This window comes from Megalops cyprinoides, chromosome 4 (assembly GCF_013368585.1).
Source record: "Megalops cyprinoides isolate fMegCyp1 chromosome 4, fMegCyp1.pri, whole genome shotgun sequence".
NCBI classification, from domain to species: domain Eukaryota; kingdom Metazoa; phylum Chordata; class Actinopteri; order Elopiformes; family Megalopidae; genus Megalops; species Megalops cyprinoides.
This window is the reverse complement of record NC_050586.1, coordinates 34,259,985-34,283,082: the sequence shown is the minus strand read 5'-3', so window position 1 is coordinate 34,283,082 and position 23,098 is coordinate 34,259,985. Positions and strand designations below refer to the sequence as shown.

Genomic DNA, 23,098 nt, shown 5'->3' with positions numbered 1-23,098 from the left:
ACAAAATGGTTTTGACCTATCTAGATAAAGAACTGAATCACTGAAAGACTAGTGTAAGAAATGATTACATCAGGATTATTTCAGAGCAGGGTGTGATTTTAGTCACATATCATTCTCTCTGAAGGTGTTATCGAAGCTGCAGAGGAGAGGCAGAAAATCGCAAGGGCTTCAAAGCAGTTTTTCTGCCTCAAACATCTGCCGCATGCAGAAAGAACAGGACGTCTGACGACAGCATCACCCACAGCTTCCAGCTGGAGAGTGTGTACAAGAGCGATGCCTTACACCAGCTCCACCTACGACTTCAACTCCACAGTGGCGTATGCTTACACAGCCCTCTCACAGGCTGTTGTGATCAGGAGGCCAGCGGGGTTTCCTGATGGCAGAATTTAGGCGGGTAGCGGAGCACATGACTGCTGGCTGTTTGCGGCCTTGAAAAACTCGTACCTCTTTATCGGCTTTTCTGTCTTGAGCTGATTCCTTTTGTAAATAGTGGATTTCCCCTTTTGAAAATTTTTGTAGGTGCTGGGAAATTTGAGTGTTTTGATGTTTCTCAAATTCTCCTGTTGACTAATATCTGCCAGTGGTTCCCCCTAGAGCGCAAAGCCCTCTTAACGCAAACCTCTCTCTGTGGCCCCTCTTTTCGCATCCGCAGGTTTTGATCGACTTCATTTCCTTTCATTTTCTCTCACATGAGTGCGCTGGGGGTTCTGGGGCCACTTCTGCCTACTCACCCACATAGAGCTGCACCCTCCCCAACCCCTGCCCGCCCTCAACGGGCTGCACCTGTCTCTCCACAGGTAGCCTGGCCCCACTGAGAGACGTGCACAGCTGTCTGATCACAGCTGGGATCCCTACCCAGAATTGACGTGTCATCACTTTGCACACCATTCAGCTCCTCACACCTCCCACCACCAAGATCAACAAGTTACCCCTTTTTAAAATTTGCATATTTATTTATTGTTTTCTTCTTGGAAGGCTTGATACCAAATTGGGGCTGGGATTCCTGTCAGAAACATGCTGCTCAGGAAGTGTTTTTTTTTTACTTTCTTCTTATCGATGCTTCAATGTACAAGCCTGTAATGCTTGTTGCCAGCGTTTGCCAACATGTGTGTTTAGGCAGTGTTGGCCTACCCACAAAAGATTAATGTGAATGGTTGGACTAATACCCAGTAATATTGAACAGTGTGGTATTTGAAGACATTACCAGTATGACTTTCTTAATTTGTATTTCAAAAAAGTGGTTTAATGAATTTGTGTATGTATATTAATTATTGTACACAGAAATCTGCAATCAACTTGTGTGTTCGCTGCAAAACAAACCTAATCTAGTGGTGAAAAGAATGCTGTTTTTATTTCTGTTGTATTCACCCCTGTTTAGTTTAGTTTATTTAACAGGCACCATGCACGACACATTACTTGCACCAGATTTAGCTATGCAACTAATATGCATCTGCAGTCCCTTGGCAGGAAGCACGTTAAAACATTGAAATACATTACATACAGGAAGCATAACATACCAACTTCATAACCAACATTCACAAACAAAACAAGGAGGGAAGGAAAAAGAGAACATTACAACTGTAATGTTACATGTGATCACAGTTTGGAGTTAAAATTACACCATAATCATTAGAGGGAGGGAGTGTGGAAACTAGAAGTGTTAAATTGTTTACATTTACATTTACATTTATTTATTTAGCAGATGCTTTTATCCAAAGTGACGTACAAAAGTGCATATAGTAAGTATAGCGACAGTATGGGGACAGGATGTGTACAGTTCCACAATGAGACAGTAGTTCTCAGCTGAGAGCAAGGTCTGTTTGAGGACACAGTACTATCTGATTTGTACAACTACAGCATATAGGGCAACTAATAAGATACACCTTCAAACTTCAAACAGCAACTTAAACAACTTCAAACAGCGCAATGAGTGTCAGAGTAAAGGCGGTGAGAAGAAAACAATTCAAAAAGCACACAGCAATTTACAACAGCACTTATTGGGGGGGGGGGGGGGGGGGCAGCAATTGTGTGATGGGTCAGTCCAGGTAGTCTGAAGACATGCATCTTCAGACCTCGTCTGAAGGAATGGGGTGATGGAGCTGTCCATAGCAGGACAGGGAGTTCGTTCCACCACTGGGGAGCGATGTAGGTTAAACGCCGTTGCCTAGAAGAACAAGTACCTCCTGCCTTGACCGTGCAAGGAGCGAGATGTCCAGTTGCTACTGAGCGCAGAGGTCGGCTTGGTTGCTTGTTATACATATGACCCCAGTTAGACAAGATTGTGTTTAGATAGCATTGAGAGTGGATGAAAGAATGGATAATCTCGTGCCAAATAACAAAACAAAACAAAACATCTGCAGCCATTTTACAGTTTTTTTTCAGGTTTAAATCTAATGAAAGAAAAACTTGATTAATGTCAAGTGTAAAAGAAAAATGGGAGCATGACCGTTGCTCTCATCATCCTTTTCTGTTTGGACAAATGGGTCATGGGTCATGTATGTCATAGACAGCAGCCTCTTCAGCATGGCAAATGAGTGGGCCAGTCTCTTAGAGTTTTGTTATTTAAACATTAATCTGAATAAGAGGTTTTTGTTCTGTGTTGTGAAATTATTCTAACTTCAGTATAATTTATGTAACAATTTAGTCAACCCATGGCAAAGTAATTACATTCCCTTGCCTCTCTGAGGATAATATCATGTATTATGATCTCTTCCCCAGACAGTAAGATGATAGAAACATTTTTATATCACTCAGCTCTACTAAGTGATGAACATATTTTTTCCAACATTGCTCATAACTAGTGCAGTGTATCAGTTCTCCCTCTCTGTCATTCCCTTTGTCATCAGCTTCTCTGGAATCTTGAAATATGTTTATGAAATATGAAAGCAAGAGATTAAGTCTCACTAGCTTTCATAAGTGTGCATAGTGAGAGTGAGAGCAGAACTGATCTTGCACAGCATTGATCACTATGAGTCAGACATTTTTAACTTCGGGCAGCAGTTGACTTTTTCTATATGGACCAACAAGAAATAAAGTTAAAAATTCAAATTCTGATGAAGAAACCTCTTTGGGTTGCTGGCATTCATGCACAACTAGTGTGGCTTTGGCAGGAGCGTTCTTCTTTGGTATGAGATGCTTTTTTAAGGGGAGGGGGCTGGTCTTGTTGCCAAACAGCTAGAGGCAGAGGTGTAAGACTTATCTTGATACTGCGTTTCGGCAAGTGCAGTTTCTATAGGTGGGTCACATGAAAATACAGTAATACTGCTCACGCTTTAATTAATTAAATCAAGCATACATTGTATTAATCCATACAGATGTGACAATTTTGGTTTGAAATGGTATAGTTTGACCTAATGTTTCAAATAGGCCATGATTATACTGGGTCAAAATACAGTCTATTAAAGGCAAACAAAGAAATATATAAACAGAGAGGGATTATGGTCATAATCAGGGTTTCTGTATATTCATGCAAATGTGGTAGGTGTGGAATCTTGATTCAAACACTATCAAAATTGCATAAAATCAATTATTATTGACAGTTGCTACCCAAGGAAAAATAATAACGAAACCTACTGACTAAAACAAGCACCTCATACTGCTCACGTTTTCATGCCGCTGTTCCTGTCCTATGCATTTTCTTCATTTTGTATGGTTTGTGTGCTAGCAATGTGACCATGAACCAAAGCAGCGTTCTTGCTTTGAGACGAAAGATGAAACTGCAGCAGGCTCTGGAACTACCAGCAGCACATTGAATCAACACATTCAGGTGTCTCTATCAACAACAAAATGGGTATGTCTCCAAGGATTCAGCAGTGCAATAAACCCTAGCTCTGTTTTACTATCTACCGTTGTGAAACCTTATGGAGAAAATTCAAGAGTCTGCTGTAAACAATGCTAAATTGTTCATGCATGTTCAGTTGACATTCTTATACCATGTTATTTGATATCTGGCCTTAAAGTGTTCTTTACCCACAATGAGTTGGGCATTGTCTGCACATACTCAGAAGTTTTTTGGGTCCAGCCCAGAGCTTGACTGAAGGTCAGTGCCCTTTCTGTCCAAAAATATAATTTGTCCAATGTGATGTATCAGCTTTCGATTTTAAGTGGGTTTTTGAAAGCATCTTTATTGTCACAATCAATTCTTATAACACACATGCTTTCTGCTCTTTTTGTAATCTTTCTCAAACATTTTTGTCCATTTTGTCTTTGTTAAGTAACTGTTAGCAGAAAACATGGTTCATTTTTTGTGACTGTCATGGGTACCAGCAGCTATGCAGAACGGGGGCCTTTTGGATTTTGTGTCACTGCTGTGTATCATTGTCTGTAACCAGTGGTCAACAGGACCATCAATACAGGTCACTTGGAAGTTTTGTCACAAACAATGGCATTCTAAAAGATGAGGTTATCCTGTTTTTGCTTTCACACCTGTTCTTTTTTAAATGGAACATACAGTAGTATACGGTTGTACTTTGTACAACACAATACACTTCTGCTTTGGAGAAGCATTCAATATGTTCTATGCTTAGAAAAAAAGATTTATTTTAAAGATTTTCCTCATAGCTCCATAGATGTTGGCTGTGATTTCTGCCCTGGTAATGATATCTATCACAGCCATGCCCTGCTGTAATTTTCAGAGTAAATAAGTATTTTCTTTATAACAGCAAAAGAAAGCTGTATAAATTGTTTAAAAATGTAACACATTGAAGGCAGAACCAGGCCTTCTTTTGTTAAAAAAATGAAAACATAAACAGCAATATTAATGTTTCAAATAAACTGAAATTAGACCGACAATGCTGTTGAAGGTACAGAGTGCAAAACAATACTACTTCCTTAAACTTTCCATCACTCATGTCACTGTGGCTTTTTTCTGTGTGGTTAGCTGGAATAGATTTCTTAAGACAGCACCACAAAGAAGTCGTATTTGAAAGCCCTCCAGTCACAGCTGCATTTAAAGTCTCTGTCCTGGAGGTTTTAAAAGTTTGGGAGGGAACTTTCTATACGCTTGTTCAATAAAACAGCTTGTAGAGCATTTTTTCCACATATGTCAATATGCCTATGTAGCAGAGCTTAAGTGAATAGCTCGTGTGAGTCCTGCGTAAAGCCTGTGAGGTAGCGACTAGCAGGGTAGCCGAGCGGTTGCAGCGGCTAGTCACTCCCCGAGACCTGGTTAACTAGCGTTGTTGCCAACGAGCTAGGGACAATTTGCCTGAGGCTCAACTGGCAACGACGCTGGGCGTAAGGAGCTGGCAATGAGCAATAAGAACCCCGGTTCGAAACTCGCTCGCTGACCCACGTAACATCTAATTGGACACAACGCAAGATCCCTCCCGTTACACCTAGTTTTCACTGTCTCTTCAGCCTCACCACTGCCCACCACATGCAGAAAGTCAAAGGGCAGTTGAGATCACTTTCTCTCTCACTGTTACTACAGCTCTTGTTAAGGCGATCCGATAAGCTGTGGAGCAGTTTGTGGGAAAATGTCATTTAACCATGGGTTCACGATGAATGGGTTTTGGTCGTCACCTAAAAAGCTGGGTACTATATCACACAATCAGTCTCGAAGCCAGATGTTCAGTGCCAGTCATTCAGTTTGACTGTTTGCGCTAACGCCGGAAATCCCGTGGGAAACTCGGGGCTTGAAACTACGCGTCTGCACAGGATGCGACTGCTTTAGGAGCGCTATTTTTAATGATGTTTCCAGAAGAGGACGAGAAAAAATATTTAGTGGCTTTGATAGGGCTCTGGTGACCTCTGCAACCTACCCTGCCAGGTACTGACTTGTTTGGGAGGTTTTGGAGATCGCTCAAAGATGATATTTTGGAACATGTTAAATCATTCAGCGGTATAATGAAACGGCAAGGATGTGTAAAGTATAGATGGAGCCACTGATTTCATACTTAAAGTTTATGCAGGTGCTGTTGGTACTGATTAAAAGTGGCGGCGGGTGAGCTGGAAACAGGGGAAGCAAGGATGGCATTTATCGATTTAAATTACGTTAAATGCTCATGACACATCACAACTTTTGTGAGGTCTGTGTTCTAAACGTTGTTGTTCATTGCACTCAACCTTATAATAGTTTATTCTCTGTAATTTAAATCGATTTCAGTAAATTTTGCTCAGTTTTATTTTAATTTTGTAACACAAGAAAGCTATAATGTGAAACATTTAAGAGAAAGCTTTGGGATTATTTGCCACTTAATTATTCAAATTGCCATCCTTGTTAATTAAACAATTTCATGCTGTAGCTTTCGCAATAGCATACAAATTTCAGACAATCTGCGGTGTTTCGCGAGCATGACGATTTATTCTAATTACGTGATTGGTGTCAATTATTCTGTGAATTATTTGTTTTATTGTTAATCAGGGAGGATAAAGTGGAACAGGTTGAAAGTAATGATAGATTTAAAGGTAATGTTCGGGCTTCCCCTGTTTCCAGCTCACCCGTCGCCACTGCTGATTAATAAAAATATTTTATATTATCGCTTTGATCATGCTGATTCAAGTGTTTTTATTATCTTTGAGGATGATGTAAATTACTTAATACCAGCTATTAAAGACCATTAAAGCCCTAATCTTTTGAGTTCACAGTCCAAAGTAGCTTTTTTTCTACAGAATATACTGACATGAGCAGCTGTGTGCGCAGTGCATTTTGGTTGATCTCTTCCGTCGATTTCATGATAAAATTATTTATGTTACACAATAATGTAAGGGTCACATATGAAGTTTCCACTGCATGATTCAGATCCCACACTCTTTTCTTCTCTCCATATCGATGCTATCACCAGTGTCTACAGTATGTGGTCAAATTATGATTCATAACTACAGTGAAACTGTCAGTGCTTACCCATCTTGTTTCCAGTCAAACCAAGCATCAGTGTCTCTATATCTCAGAATCACTCTCTGAATCTGTAGTAGTTAATGCCTGATATATTTCAGTGTAAACGGGAATCCACCATGCTCAGTGAACCTCAGGGATGGTGTCTGTCTGTCTAACAGTGTCTGCACAACTGCATATGTGTTCAAGTACACTGGTTTTTATATTGATATGTAGTGCAGTCTTGGATTTTGAGGGGTTTTTAACTTCTATTATATTCTCTTCTTCTATTCCAAAGTGAATCATGTAGTTGTGTTATATTGTTGAATGCATACTAATTGATTGCTGCAATTCCTCTTTCATTATGTGTGCCACGTTGGGCATGATGTGCAATGAGGCTGGACCACATGTTTACCCACCAACACTCAACCTGTCAATAAATGTAGGCAACCGGGCCTCTGCTGTGCACCAGCTCCAACGTTATGTTTGAATTGTTAAACACAGCAACACTTGTGATTCAAATGTTCTGATAATGGCATGATGGCATGATGGTCATGAGACAATGGTTACGATGAATGATGAACATGAATGGGATCAGTGGTTTGCATTAAGTTCATAATGAATGTAGTATTAAATCCTTAAGCAATAATATTATGTTTGTATTTCACAAAATCGCAGCGAGCTTTTAAAAATATAAACTTTTATTGAAACAAATGCACCAGTGATCTCAAGACAGAGCTAGGTAAAACAGTGTTAAGTTCACAGCTTTAAAGTGGTAATACCAAATGCTTTTTTTGTATTTGCTTTAGGCAGTTTTGAAATTCAGGCAGCATGGAAATGAAGTCAGCTTGGTCAGTTTAGTTTAAAGGTGTAGAAACATTCCTCTTCATTGGTGCTGTAGTTGTCATCAGGCCTTCTTGATTGTTGTTCTTCCTGCTCTGCGTAACATGAAAAGTGAATTTAAATTATTGAAGCTTTCTGTGCTCATTCAATATTCAGCAGAAGTACTTATAATGCAAAACAGGACAAAACATGTACATCTATATATACTCTCATATGAAACAACTTGCCTTTTTCTGTGTTTAGGTGTGCATATAAACTATTTTTTAGAGAGAAACTGTACTTACGTCAACCTCTCGATGGTTTTAATAACCCATGGTGCTTTTGGATCCACACAAACAGTTTGACCAGTCCTCATTGTGATTCTGGGGAGGAATGAGAGGGTTCAAATAATTCAGGTCTATATATCACTGGAAAAGTTTTGTATCTGTTTTCTCAATATTATTTTCTGAACCTTGAATGTTCCTTAAACAAATAAACAATGTTCTAGTTTCCAATCACAGAGGACATTACAGATGCTACTGACAGTATAGTGTGCTAAAAGGTCATAATGAGGGATTATGAGATTATGCGGCTGGATGCGCTTGACATTTTTTTTTTTTTTATTTGACCTAACTTGTTTATTTTTAAGCAAAGGAAAATATTGTTTCACTCTGTACCAACTGCGACCTGTTAGCAGCGTGGGTGGTGTCCCGGGTATACCCCCTGCCTAAATGTTTGGCGCAGTTGGTGATTAATGCTTTCTTTTCCTCTCCTGCCTGCCGCTTCCTCTACTCCATCCCCCCGCAGTTTCCCTGACTGCACGTCTAAGCGGCGCTGCGGTTTTGAAGCCGAGCGTCTGGCGTAGGCTACTCACAGGATCTCGATCCGCCGACAGCGCGCGCCCGCCGGGATGATCTCGATGCTCTTGCACAGCCGCTGACTAATGTAAGATGAAGACGTTTTTGGGCAGCGGCATTTCAGAAAGGGACTTTCCATGGCAGAGGCTGGAAATAAAATCACGTTGGCGGTTATATTTCAGAGGGAAAAGAGGTGTCTATGACACCATACCAGTAGATTTTTTTTGTGAATCTAGATACTGAATTCAGTTCAATCAGTAATATTGTATTAGCCTGTTCTGGTTTCAAGTCCAGGCCAAGAAGTGATTATTTCGTAGTCCTATAAGTGTGGCTTCCTAACTGGAGACCATTCATAAAAAATGTTCCAGTGGCTTTCATGCATTTCTATTTTTGCAGGCCTGCAGTTATAACCTCTATGTGAATGGTCATACCTTGTATCAGTAGGTCTGCTGTGTGTGGAAATATTATTTGCCATTTATTTCTAACAAATAATTAAGTGAAATACTTTAATATGTATTATTCTTATCATTTAGGGTGCATTTAAGGTGGGGGTGGTAAGGAGCAAGGCTCATAACCAAAAGGCTGCAGGCTCAATCCCCACTCAGGCACCGCTGCTCTACCCCTAGGAGGGTACCCAACCCAGAATTGCCTCAATAAATATCCAGCTGTATGAATTGGTAACATGTAGAAGTTGTAACCTATGTAAGTCACTCTGGATAAGAGCATCTGCTAAATGACAAAAATGTAAGCAATATTTTCAGCCTACATCAAACATTAAAATATTATGTATGTCATTACCTTAATAAAACCTATATTGCTCAGTTGTATGTTTGTATCAACATATAATTTGCTTTGATTTACATTTGGCTAATACAATGTGTAGACTTATATGTATGAGTATAAATGTATGAGACTATAATTAATAATTCTATTACGTTCTATTCTCAAGAATTCCAGTCCATCTAAATTCTAATCTTTGCATAAATGTATAGAATAATCGTATGAATATTGAAAGGTTGCCAGAATAAATTCATTTTTATGTAATAGAAGTTAATTTTGATATAATAATAAAAAAAACACTCACCATAATTTGCAGCAAAGCAGCAGACAGCCAGAGCTATGAACAGGAAGCTTGTCCTCGGTGACATTCTGCTAGTGGCTTGCAGTGCTGGGCAGATTTGAATCTTGGTTGCAGGCGGGAACTATGACAGACTGAAGTCAACACAGGGATTTATAACAGAAAAAAAACGGAAGTGGTGATACAGTAATTTACTTTTTTTCCATGTCAGTGAGTTGGCTCATCAAATCATTGTAATTTGCAAATGGTGTATTCTCATTCACCTTTGTGTTTGGGGATGGGGCTTTCCAGTTCACGTTCTTACTGCACAACTGTTTTACACTTACATGAATACATGTTATAATCTGAAATAATCTTTTATATAATAAAACTAATCATTAATAGTGTAACTTGTGGAAAAACTATATTGTGATGAGCCGTCACCTGTCCCCTAGACTGTTTTGTTTAATTGTTGAGTGTGTGTGTGTGTGTGATGCTCTTTGTGTTACAATTTTTAGCTTTGCCAAAAAGTGAGATAATGTCAACAAATTTCATCTAAATCAGTTAATTATTTAATTGTAATAGTTTGATTGTCTGTTTTTGTGTCAGAGCAGACATTGGTTAACAAAACACACCTGCCTAATTGAAGGCATATTAATCTAATATCTAAGGAAATTACTTTTTTAGCAGTTTATCTGTGTACTTTGTGCATAAAGCTGGCTCCTTGCACTGTTTTTTTTTTTGTTTAGGGGGGGGGGGGCAGCCAGCCGGCGTGTCAGTCAGTACCATAACAAATATAGAACAATTATCTTGAGGGGTTATTTCAAAAATAAACTTAAACTCTTAACTGAAGTGCCTCTGCAGGAAATGAGCCTGATTCAAAAGCATGTCACCCTCTGCACTGATATACAAATGGTAAAAATATTTTTGAAAAATTTTTAATGACAAATATCTTACGATTAGAAATGTGATTTTACCATAATGTGCGAGTAGTCAGTTACTCCAACATCTTGTCTTGAAATGGACTGTAACTACTTGGTTACACAGTTCATTTTAAACTAATAATTCATGTGCTCCGTTCATGGAAGCAGGAAATTGCCCAGTGTCAACCTGAATAGACATTTAGATCAATTACGCAGTCATGATCATTCCTTGTTGGCGCCTTTGAGTGATTGTGAGAATACTTGGGGTTTTTTTTCTGTCAAGCAGAAGTATGATGCTGTAAGCTATACTATTAAACTTTTCAATTATATATCAGTCTGCTTGATGTTCCAAATGACTGTACTTTAATTTAAATGAAGACTGTTCATGTCAAATTTATATTAATATTTTTTTCTGTTGTTATTGTTAGTAGCATTATTCTTAGTATTAGTCTTATATCATCATCTGTTTGCTTGCCAGATGTTCTTACAGGGCTAACATGTCATGATGCATTAAATATTACAGGCCCTGCAATGGAAACAGTCACATAAGGGCAGTCAGACTGACAGTGTTGTAGTGTTGTAGTAAAAGCAGGATCGGTGCCAGGAGAAAATACAAAGAGGTGCAACTGGAATCCATGGGGGTCCACAAAAAGTCAGAAATACTGTGTAGTCATTGGGATATAAGGAGACAACTGAGGTCTGTCGAAAGAACTACAAGGTAATGCCCTCCATGAATAGACCTGCATATATACTGCATAAAGCCTTCATAAGTACTCTATTATTCATTAGTAGTCACACCATTAACATTCATAAACAGCTATGGCAACTGACAAAGAATTTCAAGTGGAATTTCATTTTGTGCCATTATGTATACATCACATGTAAAATTAGACTGTCAGGACAATATGACCCTCTGTGACATTGTAATGTAGACCAGTATGTACAGCGGACTCTTATACTTACTTATACATCTGATCAAATAGGAACAAAATGTGTTATAACAGAAGAATGCATAATTATTTGTGAATGATATGTCTTTGTTCTGTGAAATAGTCTTAAAAGTATAGCATATATAATAATAAAAATAAACCAAAACATATCCAAAACATTTCTTCGCTGTTATGTCATGTTTTGCTCCTATTTAATCAGTGGTATGAATAAATGTGAAGGGCACTTATGAAGGCTTATGAAGGCTTTCTCTAAATGCTAAGCAGGACACTTTACTGAGAGAGTTACAAAATTCCCTTAAGGCTGGAGTGTCTGAGCAGGATCCTACTTTGGACGAGTTCATCAAATGTATTTCCTTGGAAATACAAACAGTGACCTTAGCGAAGATTCGATTTTTTTTTGGTTTGTGTTTTGTTTCTGCTAGAGAAAGCATGAAGTTCACAGATTCAGGAACAGAAAAATGCAAGTGTGCAGAAAGAGGGCAGACTGCCTCCTCTATTTCCAGATTGACTATTTGGGTTCTGTTTGAACTGCAAGTCCAGTAAACTGAGTTACATATTTCATTTGGGCATTTACTGTATTGCAAATTGTGGTGAACGACAGCTGCGTTTCCGTTGAATATTAATTAGTGCGGAATTCCCCTGCATTAAAAAAGTGTTGTCTAATCATAGTTTATCCTGTGCCATGTTCGGTATTAAACGAAGGCTTACAGTAATAGCTGGCTGGCAGCAGAGTAGGGTGGCAAATTATTTAAATTTGGCAACTTTGAGAATTTATTCCACACATCAGTATAATGGTTAAGGTCTTCCTCTGTACTCTCATAAAACTGGAAGTACTAACTTGTGATATTTTCGGCCTAGACAGTGATTACAAGATTAAGATCACATATGTGTTTGCATACAGATTCATTCATGTTTCTGGACTACAAATGCCTCCCCTGAAACTGCATTCATTATTTAGTTGCCTTCTTAGACTGTTTGAGTATAATTATACTGACAAAATGGTATACAGAGGTTTACAGGGCTCTGAATGGACTCACAGGTCTCTACGTTAATGCTCTCTGCCTGTGATCAACCTTTCAGTCTACAGCAGTGAGCAATATTGTTATATTAGTATGACACTCATTTGGAGATTCTCTGTGACACAGGGCCGTTTATATCATCTGTATCAAGGAAACCTGAGGGTTCACTGAAAAAAATCAATAGGAGCATACATATAAATTTTCACAAAACAAGTATGAAGATGGTTGACAAACTGAAGCTTAGTATTACTTACACACTTGGAAATGAGAGTATTCAAAAATAAGTCATTGAAAGTAAACTTCCAGGAAAAATTTACTTGGACCAATCGTGCAAGGGTCAATGGCCTCTTGATTTATAATTGGATGGGAAGCTCAGCAAAAACACTTTCTCTTAGATGCAAACATTCCTCTATCCTTAACTGATACCTGAATAAATGACCTCATAAAGAATGACACAATGCAAATAAATGTTTTGCAGGCTGACACAGTATTGTTTTTCTCTGAACAAAAAGGAACTGAAGAAGAAATTAAAAGTTAAGAAATGGAAACGGCAAAAGCCACAGATTAGGGACTAAAACTACTAAAACTAGTAGGACTATGATGGCTCATTGCAGAGGGGGCGAGGACCTGTAGTCGGCCCTTATACAGCCAATTATAGGCTGTGTGGAGATGCCAGATAGATCTGAGGCGGCAGTGTAGCATAGTGGTTAAAGAGCAGGACTCATGACCGAAGGTTGCTGGTTCAATTCCCGCTAGGACACTGCTGCTGTACCCTTGGGCAAGGTACTTAACCCACAATTGGCTCAGTAAATATCCAGCTGTATAAATAGATAACGTTGTAAAGAACTGTAACCTATGTAAGTTGCTTTGGATGAAAGTGTCTGCCAAATGAACAAATGTAAATCCAAGCGGGAAACTTACGGAGACGGAAGGGCGGAACGGAGAGAAATGTCGGTTACAATGCAGTGTGCACACCTCAGTGCGTGAGACTCTTTTTAAATACCGCGGCTCCGTCAGCAGTGATGGCGATGGGAAATAAAACAAGACAACCGGCGATCACCTAGTTCCTACTTTGGGACTCGAACAGAGGCCGTAATTTTTTGTTTGTATACTTACACAGGGATACTGGACAGTGAATAAAGTTTTCTGTAACTCTATTGTGTCTCTGCTCATTCAAAATGAATATCGTGGCGAGAAACTTAGCTATGGGTCGGTCGAAAACCATAACACCCTCAGTCTGACTATTACTTTTTTGCCACAATCAAGACACACAAACAAACTTTATTCAAAATATGCAACTAAACAACAAAAATGTGTGTTTAGTCAGGCAGGGTGGGCCCCTTTGTAACTGATGGAACCGTGGGCCCGGGGCAGCTGTACCCTCTGCCCCCCCCCCCCCCCCCCCCCCCTTTGCTCCGCTACAGCTGAGGACACCACATTCCTTTCCAGTGAAAATACTGAATGCAAAGCATTTATAACTTGGGATATCACCTTTGTATGTACCTGTGTGTTTGTGTGCGAGCAAGATAAAGAAGAATACCACAGCTCATTATATGCACAGCTGAAACCTTTGGTGTTGTGACTCTTTGATGCGTGCTGACTATGACGACTTATTGTTGCAACTCTGTAGGAAACATGAAGCTCGGTGCTTCAGTGACAGAAGCCTTTTTTCCATTTTCCAATGAATTCAACAGTGAACGTGTGGCCTAAAGGTCTGTCAAGGCACTTTCTCACAGAGACGCAAGCTATTTCCTTTGAGGAGACACAAGCCACAAGTTCCTGCCCCAAAGGTCACACTTCATTAGTCTAATACAGTACGTGACAGTGGGAGGGAATTTTTTTTCCGTTGTTCTATGATGCAGAGATATTATGCTGAATGATACTTCATGCTTAAGACAGAATCAGGAGGTTGACACCCTCACAAACACAATGGCAAAATTTTCATGTAGGATCAGTACTTTTGTTTTTCCACTGGAATAAATAGTCACAAAATACCTTGTTAAAACTGTAAATGGTCTTATGATGTGTAACATGTTATTAATAGTGAGGCAAAATATATTCTTTTGTCTATCTATTTTGGTCACATTTTACATTAAATGTTGTTAACTAGACTAGTAGGTAGGTAAACTAGTAAGTACACAGACATGAGCACTATGTCACTGTAAGCAAGCATTCTTTCACTGCTACAATATGTCAAACTCATGAGTTACATTAAAGGTTAGGGTTAGAAAAAGAGCAGGGGAAATGTGTTGGGCTAAGATATCATTTTAATAAATCACTAATAATAAAAATCCTAAATCTCTGCATTTGGTAGTGTTTTGGTCCATGTATTGCATTGCTATAACTGCCTACTTAATGTAAAGTCAGACCTTATGTAGGTTATCCATGAGAAATTAAGTATTAAGACCAACACATAAAACAGAGGGTGCTGCAACTATAGCAATTTGCAAATGAAGATGGCAAGACATTAAAAACAAAACATACAGCTGTATTATACATTGCGTTTGTACAAATATATGTTGTTCTCTTTATTCATAGCACAATTGTATTTTTATTTCAGTATTGACAAATGACCTTTTGCATCAATTCACCATCAGCAACTTTCAGAGCGACATTGTGTGAACCATGAGTCAAATCCTCACATTAAGAAAGAAAAGAGTCCAAAAAGTAGATAATCTAAATCTGCTAAGGTGCGAAAGAGGAAGACTGAAATTTGCCCGAGTAAAAAAAAAAAAAAACTGCAGACATAAAGGGGAAACCCACCCGTCATTATACCAAAGTGTTTTTAGGGCATTTCAACACAATTTGCTTATTGTAACAATAATGATTATACTTGGAATGGTGACTGTGGCAAAAAATGTTTCCTGCACCAGTAACAAAACACATACCATTTTATTTATAGTTTTAAAAAGGTTTCCATCATCCACTTGCATAATCAACCTTCATTTAGGCCACATTTACTGAAATCACAATGAGACTTTAATATACACCCCAGCTTTAAAAAAATCTGTTTGAAAAAAGACACTCTTCTCATTACAAAATTGGGCAGTGATTTACATTGCCTACCTCCATAAAGCATTCATGAAATATTCACAAGCACAATATTAACATTATGTAACAGCCACATAGAGAATTATTAAGGTTTTATAACATGTCTGACATGGCATTTCTATTATGACACATATTACAACACATTTTAAATGTTCATTCAATACATCAGCTTAGGTACATCTGACATTTAGAAGAATGCTGACTCGGAATGCTCATACATACCATACATAAGACATGTTCACTTAGTAAGACTGCTTAAAATTGCTCCGCAACAATAGTTAAGTATGAATAATGATGCACCATGTGACATCTTAAAATTTGCATTTATGTGTTGACGTATAGCATGTTTCATAGATGTTGACTGTGAATTATTGAATAAAAGAATCGTACTGTTATAATGAACAGAAATGATAGTTATTTTCAATTCCCTTTACTTACAACCATTGAGGTCTCACTGGTCTTGTCCAATAGGAAATAGCCTACTTAGATAAGACTCTGGACCAAACAAGCTTAAATGCCAATGTATGTTTATATGCTGTGTAGCCTATGATGTATGAGTAGACCGAGTCAGCAGTGGTCGTCCGTCTGATTTACTCAAGGTGATGATATAACGCAAATATACTGTTTCGCGTATGGTTCTTATGAATCTGTATTAAATGGTTTATGATTGATACATGAATGTGTCATTCAGTGTGTCAACAGTATTATAGTATGCTATGTCCAATGTACAATACAGCTTTAATAACACTGTGTGACCGTTGCGTCATGTTTATGTAGTGCTTACGAATGTTGTGTGAATTCGTTACCCAAAACTGTCTTGAAGTAATAACATTTGTAATTCGTTTTCTTAGTATTTTTCATTGTACGAAATGTTTGATTATTGATTGACTATTAATGATTATTTTCTGATTATCATTTTCGAGAAACTAGGAGGCTGTTGGTTTAAAATCACAAGTAATCGACAGAGCATTTCAGCTTTTCCAGCTAGCTAGATACTCCGCCTGAGCCGCCGTTACATGCAACATTAAGGCAGGCGTGGTTGCATTCAGTTTCAGTTTTTTTTTTTTTTTTTTTTAGTTTTATTAAGAGTATGGCCACTCATGTCCAGGTAGGCAGGCCTATATGAGCCTGTCTGTCTCACATACATGCGTCCTAACGTCGCGCAATCTATTCTTAACAGTGTTCAATTTGCTAGTTGAGCTGCCAGTGACTTTGACATGGACTCTGAATATCACTACAAACGGTCATGATCGTAGCACCTTTTATAGCATGTGTTTTATGGTAATTAAATTAAAACGACAACGTGTAATCCCCCACGCTTTTCTTTCTAAAATGCTGCTGTTTTATTTATGCATCAAATGCTGTGCCGCTGCATTCCTTCGTCAGTTAATTTAGTCCAATACATCCTTGAAGGTAGCCTTGTAGATAAGACGTGGGCGTTAGACTACCAAGACGGAGTCTGTCAATTTTATATCATGTCATGTCGAGTTGTTAGCCTATATGATCGGCAATGATCATTGTACGATTTACTAGCTGAAGAAAACGCGTTATTTACGTTATGGAAGACACCTGAACACTTCTTTGCCCTTTATGGTCATATAATTTACCATCTGAACAGATATGGCAGACTTGCTATTGTAGCCTAACGGTGGCGTGGAGTAGCGGATACCACTTGTCGCTTCCAACGAAAATAAGGTGGGTTGGACACAGGAGTGTCGGTAGTCTACTCTAATGTTTATCATTTCATATTGATGGACAATAAATGCCGGGTTTCATGTCTTCACCATCATCATACAAGAATAGACTAAAGGACATTCGCATATACCGTACATCATTACTGTTGAGAGCTGATAGGAGAAATGGAGGCAGTTACCAGGTAGCCGTTCACAACGCTGTCTCTTCGAACGTTGCCACCACCGACTCAGGTGCTGTATCCAGAGTACTCATAGGCTAAATATCCAAAACCAAAACCACATTACTTGAAGGTACAGAGATTAAATACACCGTTGCACTATTTCCATCTATCGTAGTAGTTGTGTCTTGTACCATGCACGTTTACTGATGACGATCCTGTCACCAACGCGTAACGTATTAGGCCTACTATCTGTCACTGAAAGAGGATCGTATTGAGTAGGCTCATCGCATGGTAACGATAGCCTACGTTGGTAACGTAGAAATCAGGTGTTACAATCGAAATTCCTGTTCTCGTCACTTTGCGATAACCATTTGATAATAATCACATCCTGAGATGATTATCTCGAGATAATGGACAGCAAGACATAGCAGTCTACCTTTAATGATCTCATGAGCCACCGCAGAAAACATTAAGACGCCAAGTGAAATAATTTAGACAACACTGCGTAGCATGGCTTTGGAAATAGTCTTTGTTTGTGTGAGATAATGTATGATCCGTTGTTGAACTAAGTTTCATTTGTTTACTTCATGACTAGTGGAGAATATATAGTTTATACATGTCTTGGCGCTGAAAACGTCTTTGAACTGTGGTAAAGAAATACTGTGCTAGGAAATTCTTTTACCGGTATAGTACTTCTGCAGTTCTCCCATAACGTGTCCTTCAGTGCCCTCTACTGCTGTGAACTGCTTGATTCTGGATCAGATCTCAGCAGACAATTGCTGAGGCAGCAGTGATTTTTGTCCTTTTCGCATAAAACCCATTAATATAGACATTTCCATAGCTACTAAAACATACCTTATGTTTCCAAAGCCAGGTGAATGTTGATCGGGAGAAGCCACTGACGTTGAAATGTAGAATGTTGCATTGATCACTTCCTTAGGAGTAAGGGAGCATCTGATTAATGGGGTGTTGATTTCTCTACAGCGTTTTTAAAATTCAATAAAGCATTAACCACATTACTCAGACTGTTCCAATCAAATATGTTATGATCAGGTGTACAAGTGGATCATGTCACAACTGTTAGTTTTTTTATTTCTGTAACTTTTCTTTTATTTTGACTCGTTTTAATATTATTCTTGATTAATTTCAACAACTTAATGAAGATATCAGTTGGACAGCCCAAATCAACTCCATGATAATGAGGGGCATTCAGACATCGTTTCACATTTACTTTCTGTATATGTCACTTAATTAATTTATCACGATGCATACTTATGAATGTCTTGACGTGTCATTAATTTTATCTTTTCTACAATCATTACTTAGGTCTGTTTAATCTATAACTAGACATTGCACATTATGTAATTGCATATACTACCTAGTTTTCCAGCTGTATACAGTTTATGCTTATAAACATATTAACTGCAAAGCAAAGATTCTGCAAAGCAAGCAAATAATGATGATGACTGCCAGCCAGTAGATGGCAGCAACACACAAATGTTATAGTGTGGTTCAACTATTGAAATTCCATCTGTGTGAGGGGGGAAAAACAACAACAACAGCATCAAACATGTGTGTTAGCTGTCAATTGTGACTGGAAAAGCAAGTCTGGGAAGTATCATGATAAGGGCTGGCTCAGCTTCATTGTCCTCAGTTCATTGTTGCTCTTGGCGTGCTGTGTGTGAACCAGCCTACAGTGGAGTGCTACAGGAGTGGAAGTCACAGTTGTGAAGGAAATGAAGGCTGGGTGTGCCCAGTAAAGTTATAATAAAACAGTTCTAAAAAGTTCTACTGGTGAGAAAAAGACCTGTCTGGTCTGTCAACCAGGCTGTGACCTGTGTCCCAGGGGCCGCAGTGTAGCATAGTGGTTAAGGAGCAAGATTTATAACTGAAAGATTGCCAGTTCAATTCCCAGCTGGGGCCCTGCTGCTGTACCCTTGGGCAAGTCACTCTGGATAAGAGCATCAGCTAAATGTGCATGCTGTGTGCCACATGTTGTCCCCTATTACACTGCTGCAAGACACCTGAAATGCTATTGGGGTGACTCATTGAGAAAATCACTCTTTTAAATATTGGCTTGATGTGTAAAATGTTTACAAATCATCCTTGAGAGACCTGTAAGATGACATGTACTTGATGCTTCCGATTAAAGATTTTCCCTGAAGGATCATTGTAAACTACTGACTTTTTTTTTTTTAGAAAGACTTAAAGCTCTACAGGTGTGTGTATTTTAAATAATACTTTAAATATTTTATTGAAACATTTTTCAGAAAACAGACCTATGCCTTATGTTCTATGCCTTGCACTAACTGCCAAGTTAAAAATAATGTTAATGCTTACACTCTGAGATATTGCATAGCCCTGTTGTTTGCATGAACAAAGCTAGAGATCACAATAATGGCATACATGTACTGTTATGAAGTTGTTTGATTTCATGTATTGGCAAACCAAGTATGCAGAATATGTAGAATAGGGAAAATATGAGTGACTGCAATGCAACCCTGACAGTGTCAATCTGTATCTTCATAATAGATGTTGAAGCAGAGCAGGAATACTACCATTATCAATGACCATTTACAGCTTTGAGAGAGTGATGTTCTGTAGGAATATGCAGTGAACATTCACATTCATCTAATACACTGGACTGTCTTTGTTTGTAGGGATAACAGCAGATAAAAGCTCTTGCTTCCCATCACTGCTGGCAGTGTGTGCTCAGATGGTGCGACAAACTGTTTTTGACTTGGAATTCATTTTAATAGTCAGCTGCTGTATGCCCAGATGTTGCATGGCTTTAACATTGAATCAGGTGAAGCAGTGTGTACAAACAGAGAGAGCTTTAACAGAAGCCAGCACTCTTACAGGAACTGAGATCAGGGCACCATATAAACAGGTTGACATCCCTTTGATGTTCTTGTCAAACTGAGGGTCAGGTATTTGAAAAGTATGTCAACACAAAATGCTCCTTTTTGTTTATATAAATCTCAGCATCTTGTTGCTGAATGCCTTGTGCTGATAAGTGACATCAAAAGCACTTCAGTGGCACATTTGTTTACATGAAGTTGTTTACATTTACTTCAAGACATGAAGTTACAGTGTCTTTCAAAGGGATCATATTATTAAAACTCAGAGCAGAAAGCTAATACTAGAAACTGAGGCTCTAGATTTAGCTACTGGTGGTCAAAATGTGGAGTAAAGTACGTCTCAATGTGATTGTGAATACTGAAATAAATTTGTCATTTGTCTGTGACAGATATCCCTGCAACTTGACATAGTGATCCAGAATCTGCAGAGAAATGCATGACAGCAATATCATATATAAAAGATATATTTTTCAGAGCGCAGCATTGTAATTGAATTGACCTGAATTGTTTCACAGTGCTTTTATTACCGAGTACTTGTCTGGTGCTTTCCAAGGAGCAGCAAGGTGCATCTCAGCCAGCTAAACCTGAGTCGACAACTGAAAAAACATCTTGAAGAACCTGTTTCAGATCAACTCTCCGAACACACAGACAAAAGTAAAAACAAAACATGGTGTGAAATGTTAGCTGCATTTTCAAGAACAAAAGCAAATAGTGATTCTCACAGACAGCTTGAATGCCTCATCTAGGAAATAGCAAGCCTTGTCACCTGTTGATGAGAACTTGACACTTTATGTTATAGCTTCAGACAGTTTACCATCACTATGCCATTGTTCTCACAGTGGAGATGTATCTAACAGTAAGAGCGTGCACGTGTTACCTGACCATGTGAACAAAAATCTGAAAGAAACTGCATTGAAAGTGAGGAGATCTGTAATTTGTACTTAAATCCTAACATCAGAAAATGAATGTCGCTTCTGTCCAGCAAACGGTTATGTCAATATGTGCCTGAATGTTCTGTCTGGACATTCCTACATTCCATCAAATAAATTCATATATTTAGAAATTGTGCTGCATTAATTCCAGTTTAAAGCATGGTTTCAAACTTTCAGAGCATCCGGCCATGTGTGATTTTGTAGATTAGAGTGACAAAGTTTGAACTCATATTGAAACGATTGAAAAGCATATCAACTCCTATAGGGTGAACAAATCTTTATTCACAAACTGAGATTCACAAGATTTAACCAATCTTATCTTATCTTAAAACCATACAACTCTGTTTAGACCTCTAATGCTATTTATGTTAGAGGTCTAAAGCCCTGAAGGATTATTGCCGGGGAAAAAGAGAATATGGATTTTACAAATGTATGCAGATACTATGAAGTGCTGTACAGAGTTGTGTTAAGTCCACTAAGCAGTTAGTTAAGCAGTAAAACTAAGAAAATAATCATAACAGCATGAAATGGAAGTCTTCAAAAATGGTCTGATCTTCAATTTTCCAAGAGACTTTTTAATGTTTTTTTTTCCATTATATTAGTAGTATTTCATTATATTTTTAATCTTTTTCAATGAAAGGAAATTTAAGGAGTTTGTGTTTTTTCTCCTCCTAAATCACTCTGGCTCTTTGTTTCATCGCCTGCCCAATCTTGGAGTTCGGATTGAGGCACACAACTCGGCCTGTCTTCAGCTGCACGCTGTTTAAGGGGAGAAAAAAGAAGAATCATTCTTCGTCGTAATGCCATGCCATTCACTCTTACCCAGTGGCATACACGTTGAACAGTCAGGATGCATCACACACTTACAGGATTTCGATTCTGTCACACGCCAGGCTCTCTGGGTACACTTTGTAGGCCTGGACGTTTCTGGCAGCCACACTGGCTTGAGTTACCCCTTCGCAGAGGCAGCGTTGACTGTTACTCATTGGGTGAGCTGGAAGAACAGCAGACCCACAAAGCCACAGGCAAAAAATTAAACTGATCTTTCATAATCAGGAATCTTTCATGGGATATTACACTTTCATCACATACATATCTTTAAGAGGACACCCAAAATAAAGTTCCATTTTAAATATGACAGCATCGGCATTATGCCTTTACAGGTCGGTTAAACTTGGCAATGTGACCAGATTGCAGAGAGACCATTGTTTCAGTTTCAGTTTTTCTACAGAAAAAGACTAGATTGTATTGCTTTCAGTATGACATTTTAAGGTGGATAAAATGAAAGTCATCAATGAAAGTGCCATTTTGAGTCCTGTGACATTTCATGAATTTGCCTATATGAGGCAAAGCCAGGTAATATTTATTTATCCATTTACATGTCTCCCCTCCCCTTTTTGTCCTTCCAACCTACTACCTATAATAATATCTAATAATATAAAAAATATAAAAAATAATGTACTCATGCAATTTCAAACAATACAAAATCATGCTACTATAGGATAAACCTGCGAAAGTCTTACCTTCAGTTATGGTTGTGACTATTAAAGCGGTACAAAGCAAGAGTGCAAACACGCTCCTCATTTTTGTTGTTGTGTTGATATTGTGCCTTATTCCTGAGAGCAAGAGTTTGATATCAGACTGAGAATGCAGATGGTACTGTTTTTATACCACTCGGCGGGGGTGGGCATCTGGTAACGATGTTCCTGGTATGACATGAGGACAAGATGGGAAGCCCCTTTCACCCTCCACAATCTTTCAGTTTTTACTTTTGCTTTTTACTCTGTAATTGTTGAATACAGAACTGCCATGAATAATAGCGGAGTGAAATTTGCTGGGAAAGGCTTGTAAATGTCTGCATTCTTTTTTTATGGTATTATGTGGCTCAAACGTCATAGACCGTGATAGCACAATGCAGCTTGTGAAGGAGAACCTGTTCCCTGAAAATGTTTGTTAA

General features: G+C 38.5%; 1 protein-coding gene and 1 long non-coding RNA gene across 3 annotated transcripts; both read right to left on the bottom strand.

Moving 5' to 3' along the window:
- Window positions 1-7,646: 7,646 nt before the first annotated feature.
- On the bottom strand, window positions 7,647-9,676 carry LOC118775994 (alveolar macrophage chemotactic factor-like). Of its 2 annotated transcripts, none has more exons than XM_036526008.1 (4): window positions 9,578-9,676; window positions 8,511-8,640; window positions 7,942-8,019; window positions 7,647-7,747 (listed from the first exon to the last, which is right to left on the bottom strand). In XM_036526008.1, the coding sequence occupies exons 1-4, from the start codon at window positions 9,639-9,641 to the stop codon at window positions 7,672-7,674; spliced, it is 348 nt and encodes a 115-aa protein (XP_036381901.1). In that variant the 5' UTR covers window positions 9,642-9,676; the 3' UTR covers window positions 7,647-7,671. The 2 variants fall into 2 exon arrangements, with proteins under 2 accessions (XP_036381901.1, XP_036381902.1); XM_036526009.1 differs by having other exon boundaries at window positions 7,649-7,752.
- Window positions 9,677-21,821: 12,145 nt separating this feature from the next.
- Window positions 21,822-22,719, bottom strand: LOC118776215. The gene is made up of 3 exons (XR_005004916.1): window positions 22,665-22,719; window positions 22,009-22,135; window positions 21,822-21,900 (listed from the first exon to the last, which is right to left on the bottom strand). It is a non-coding gene; the product is annotated as an uncharacterized LOC118776215 (long non-coding RNA).
- Window positions 22,720-23,098: the final 379 nt, after the last annotated feature.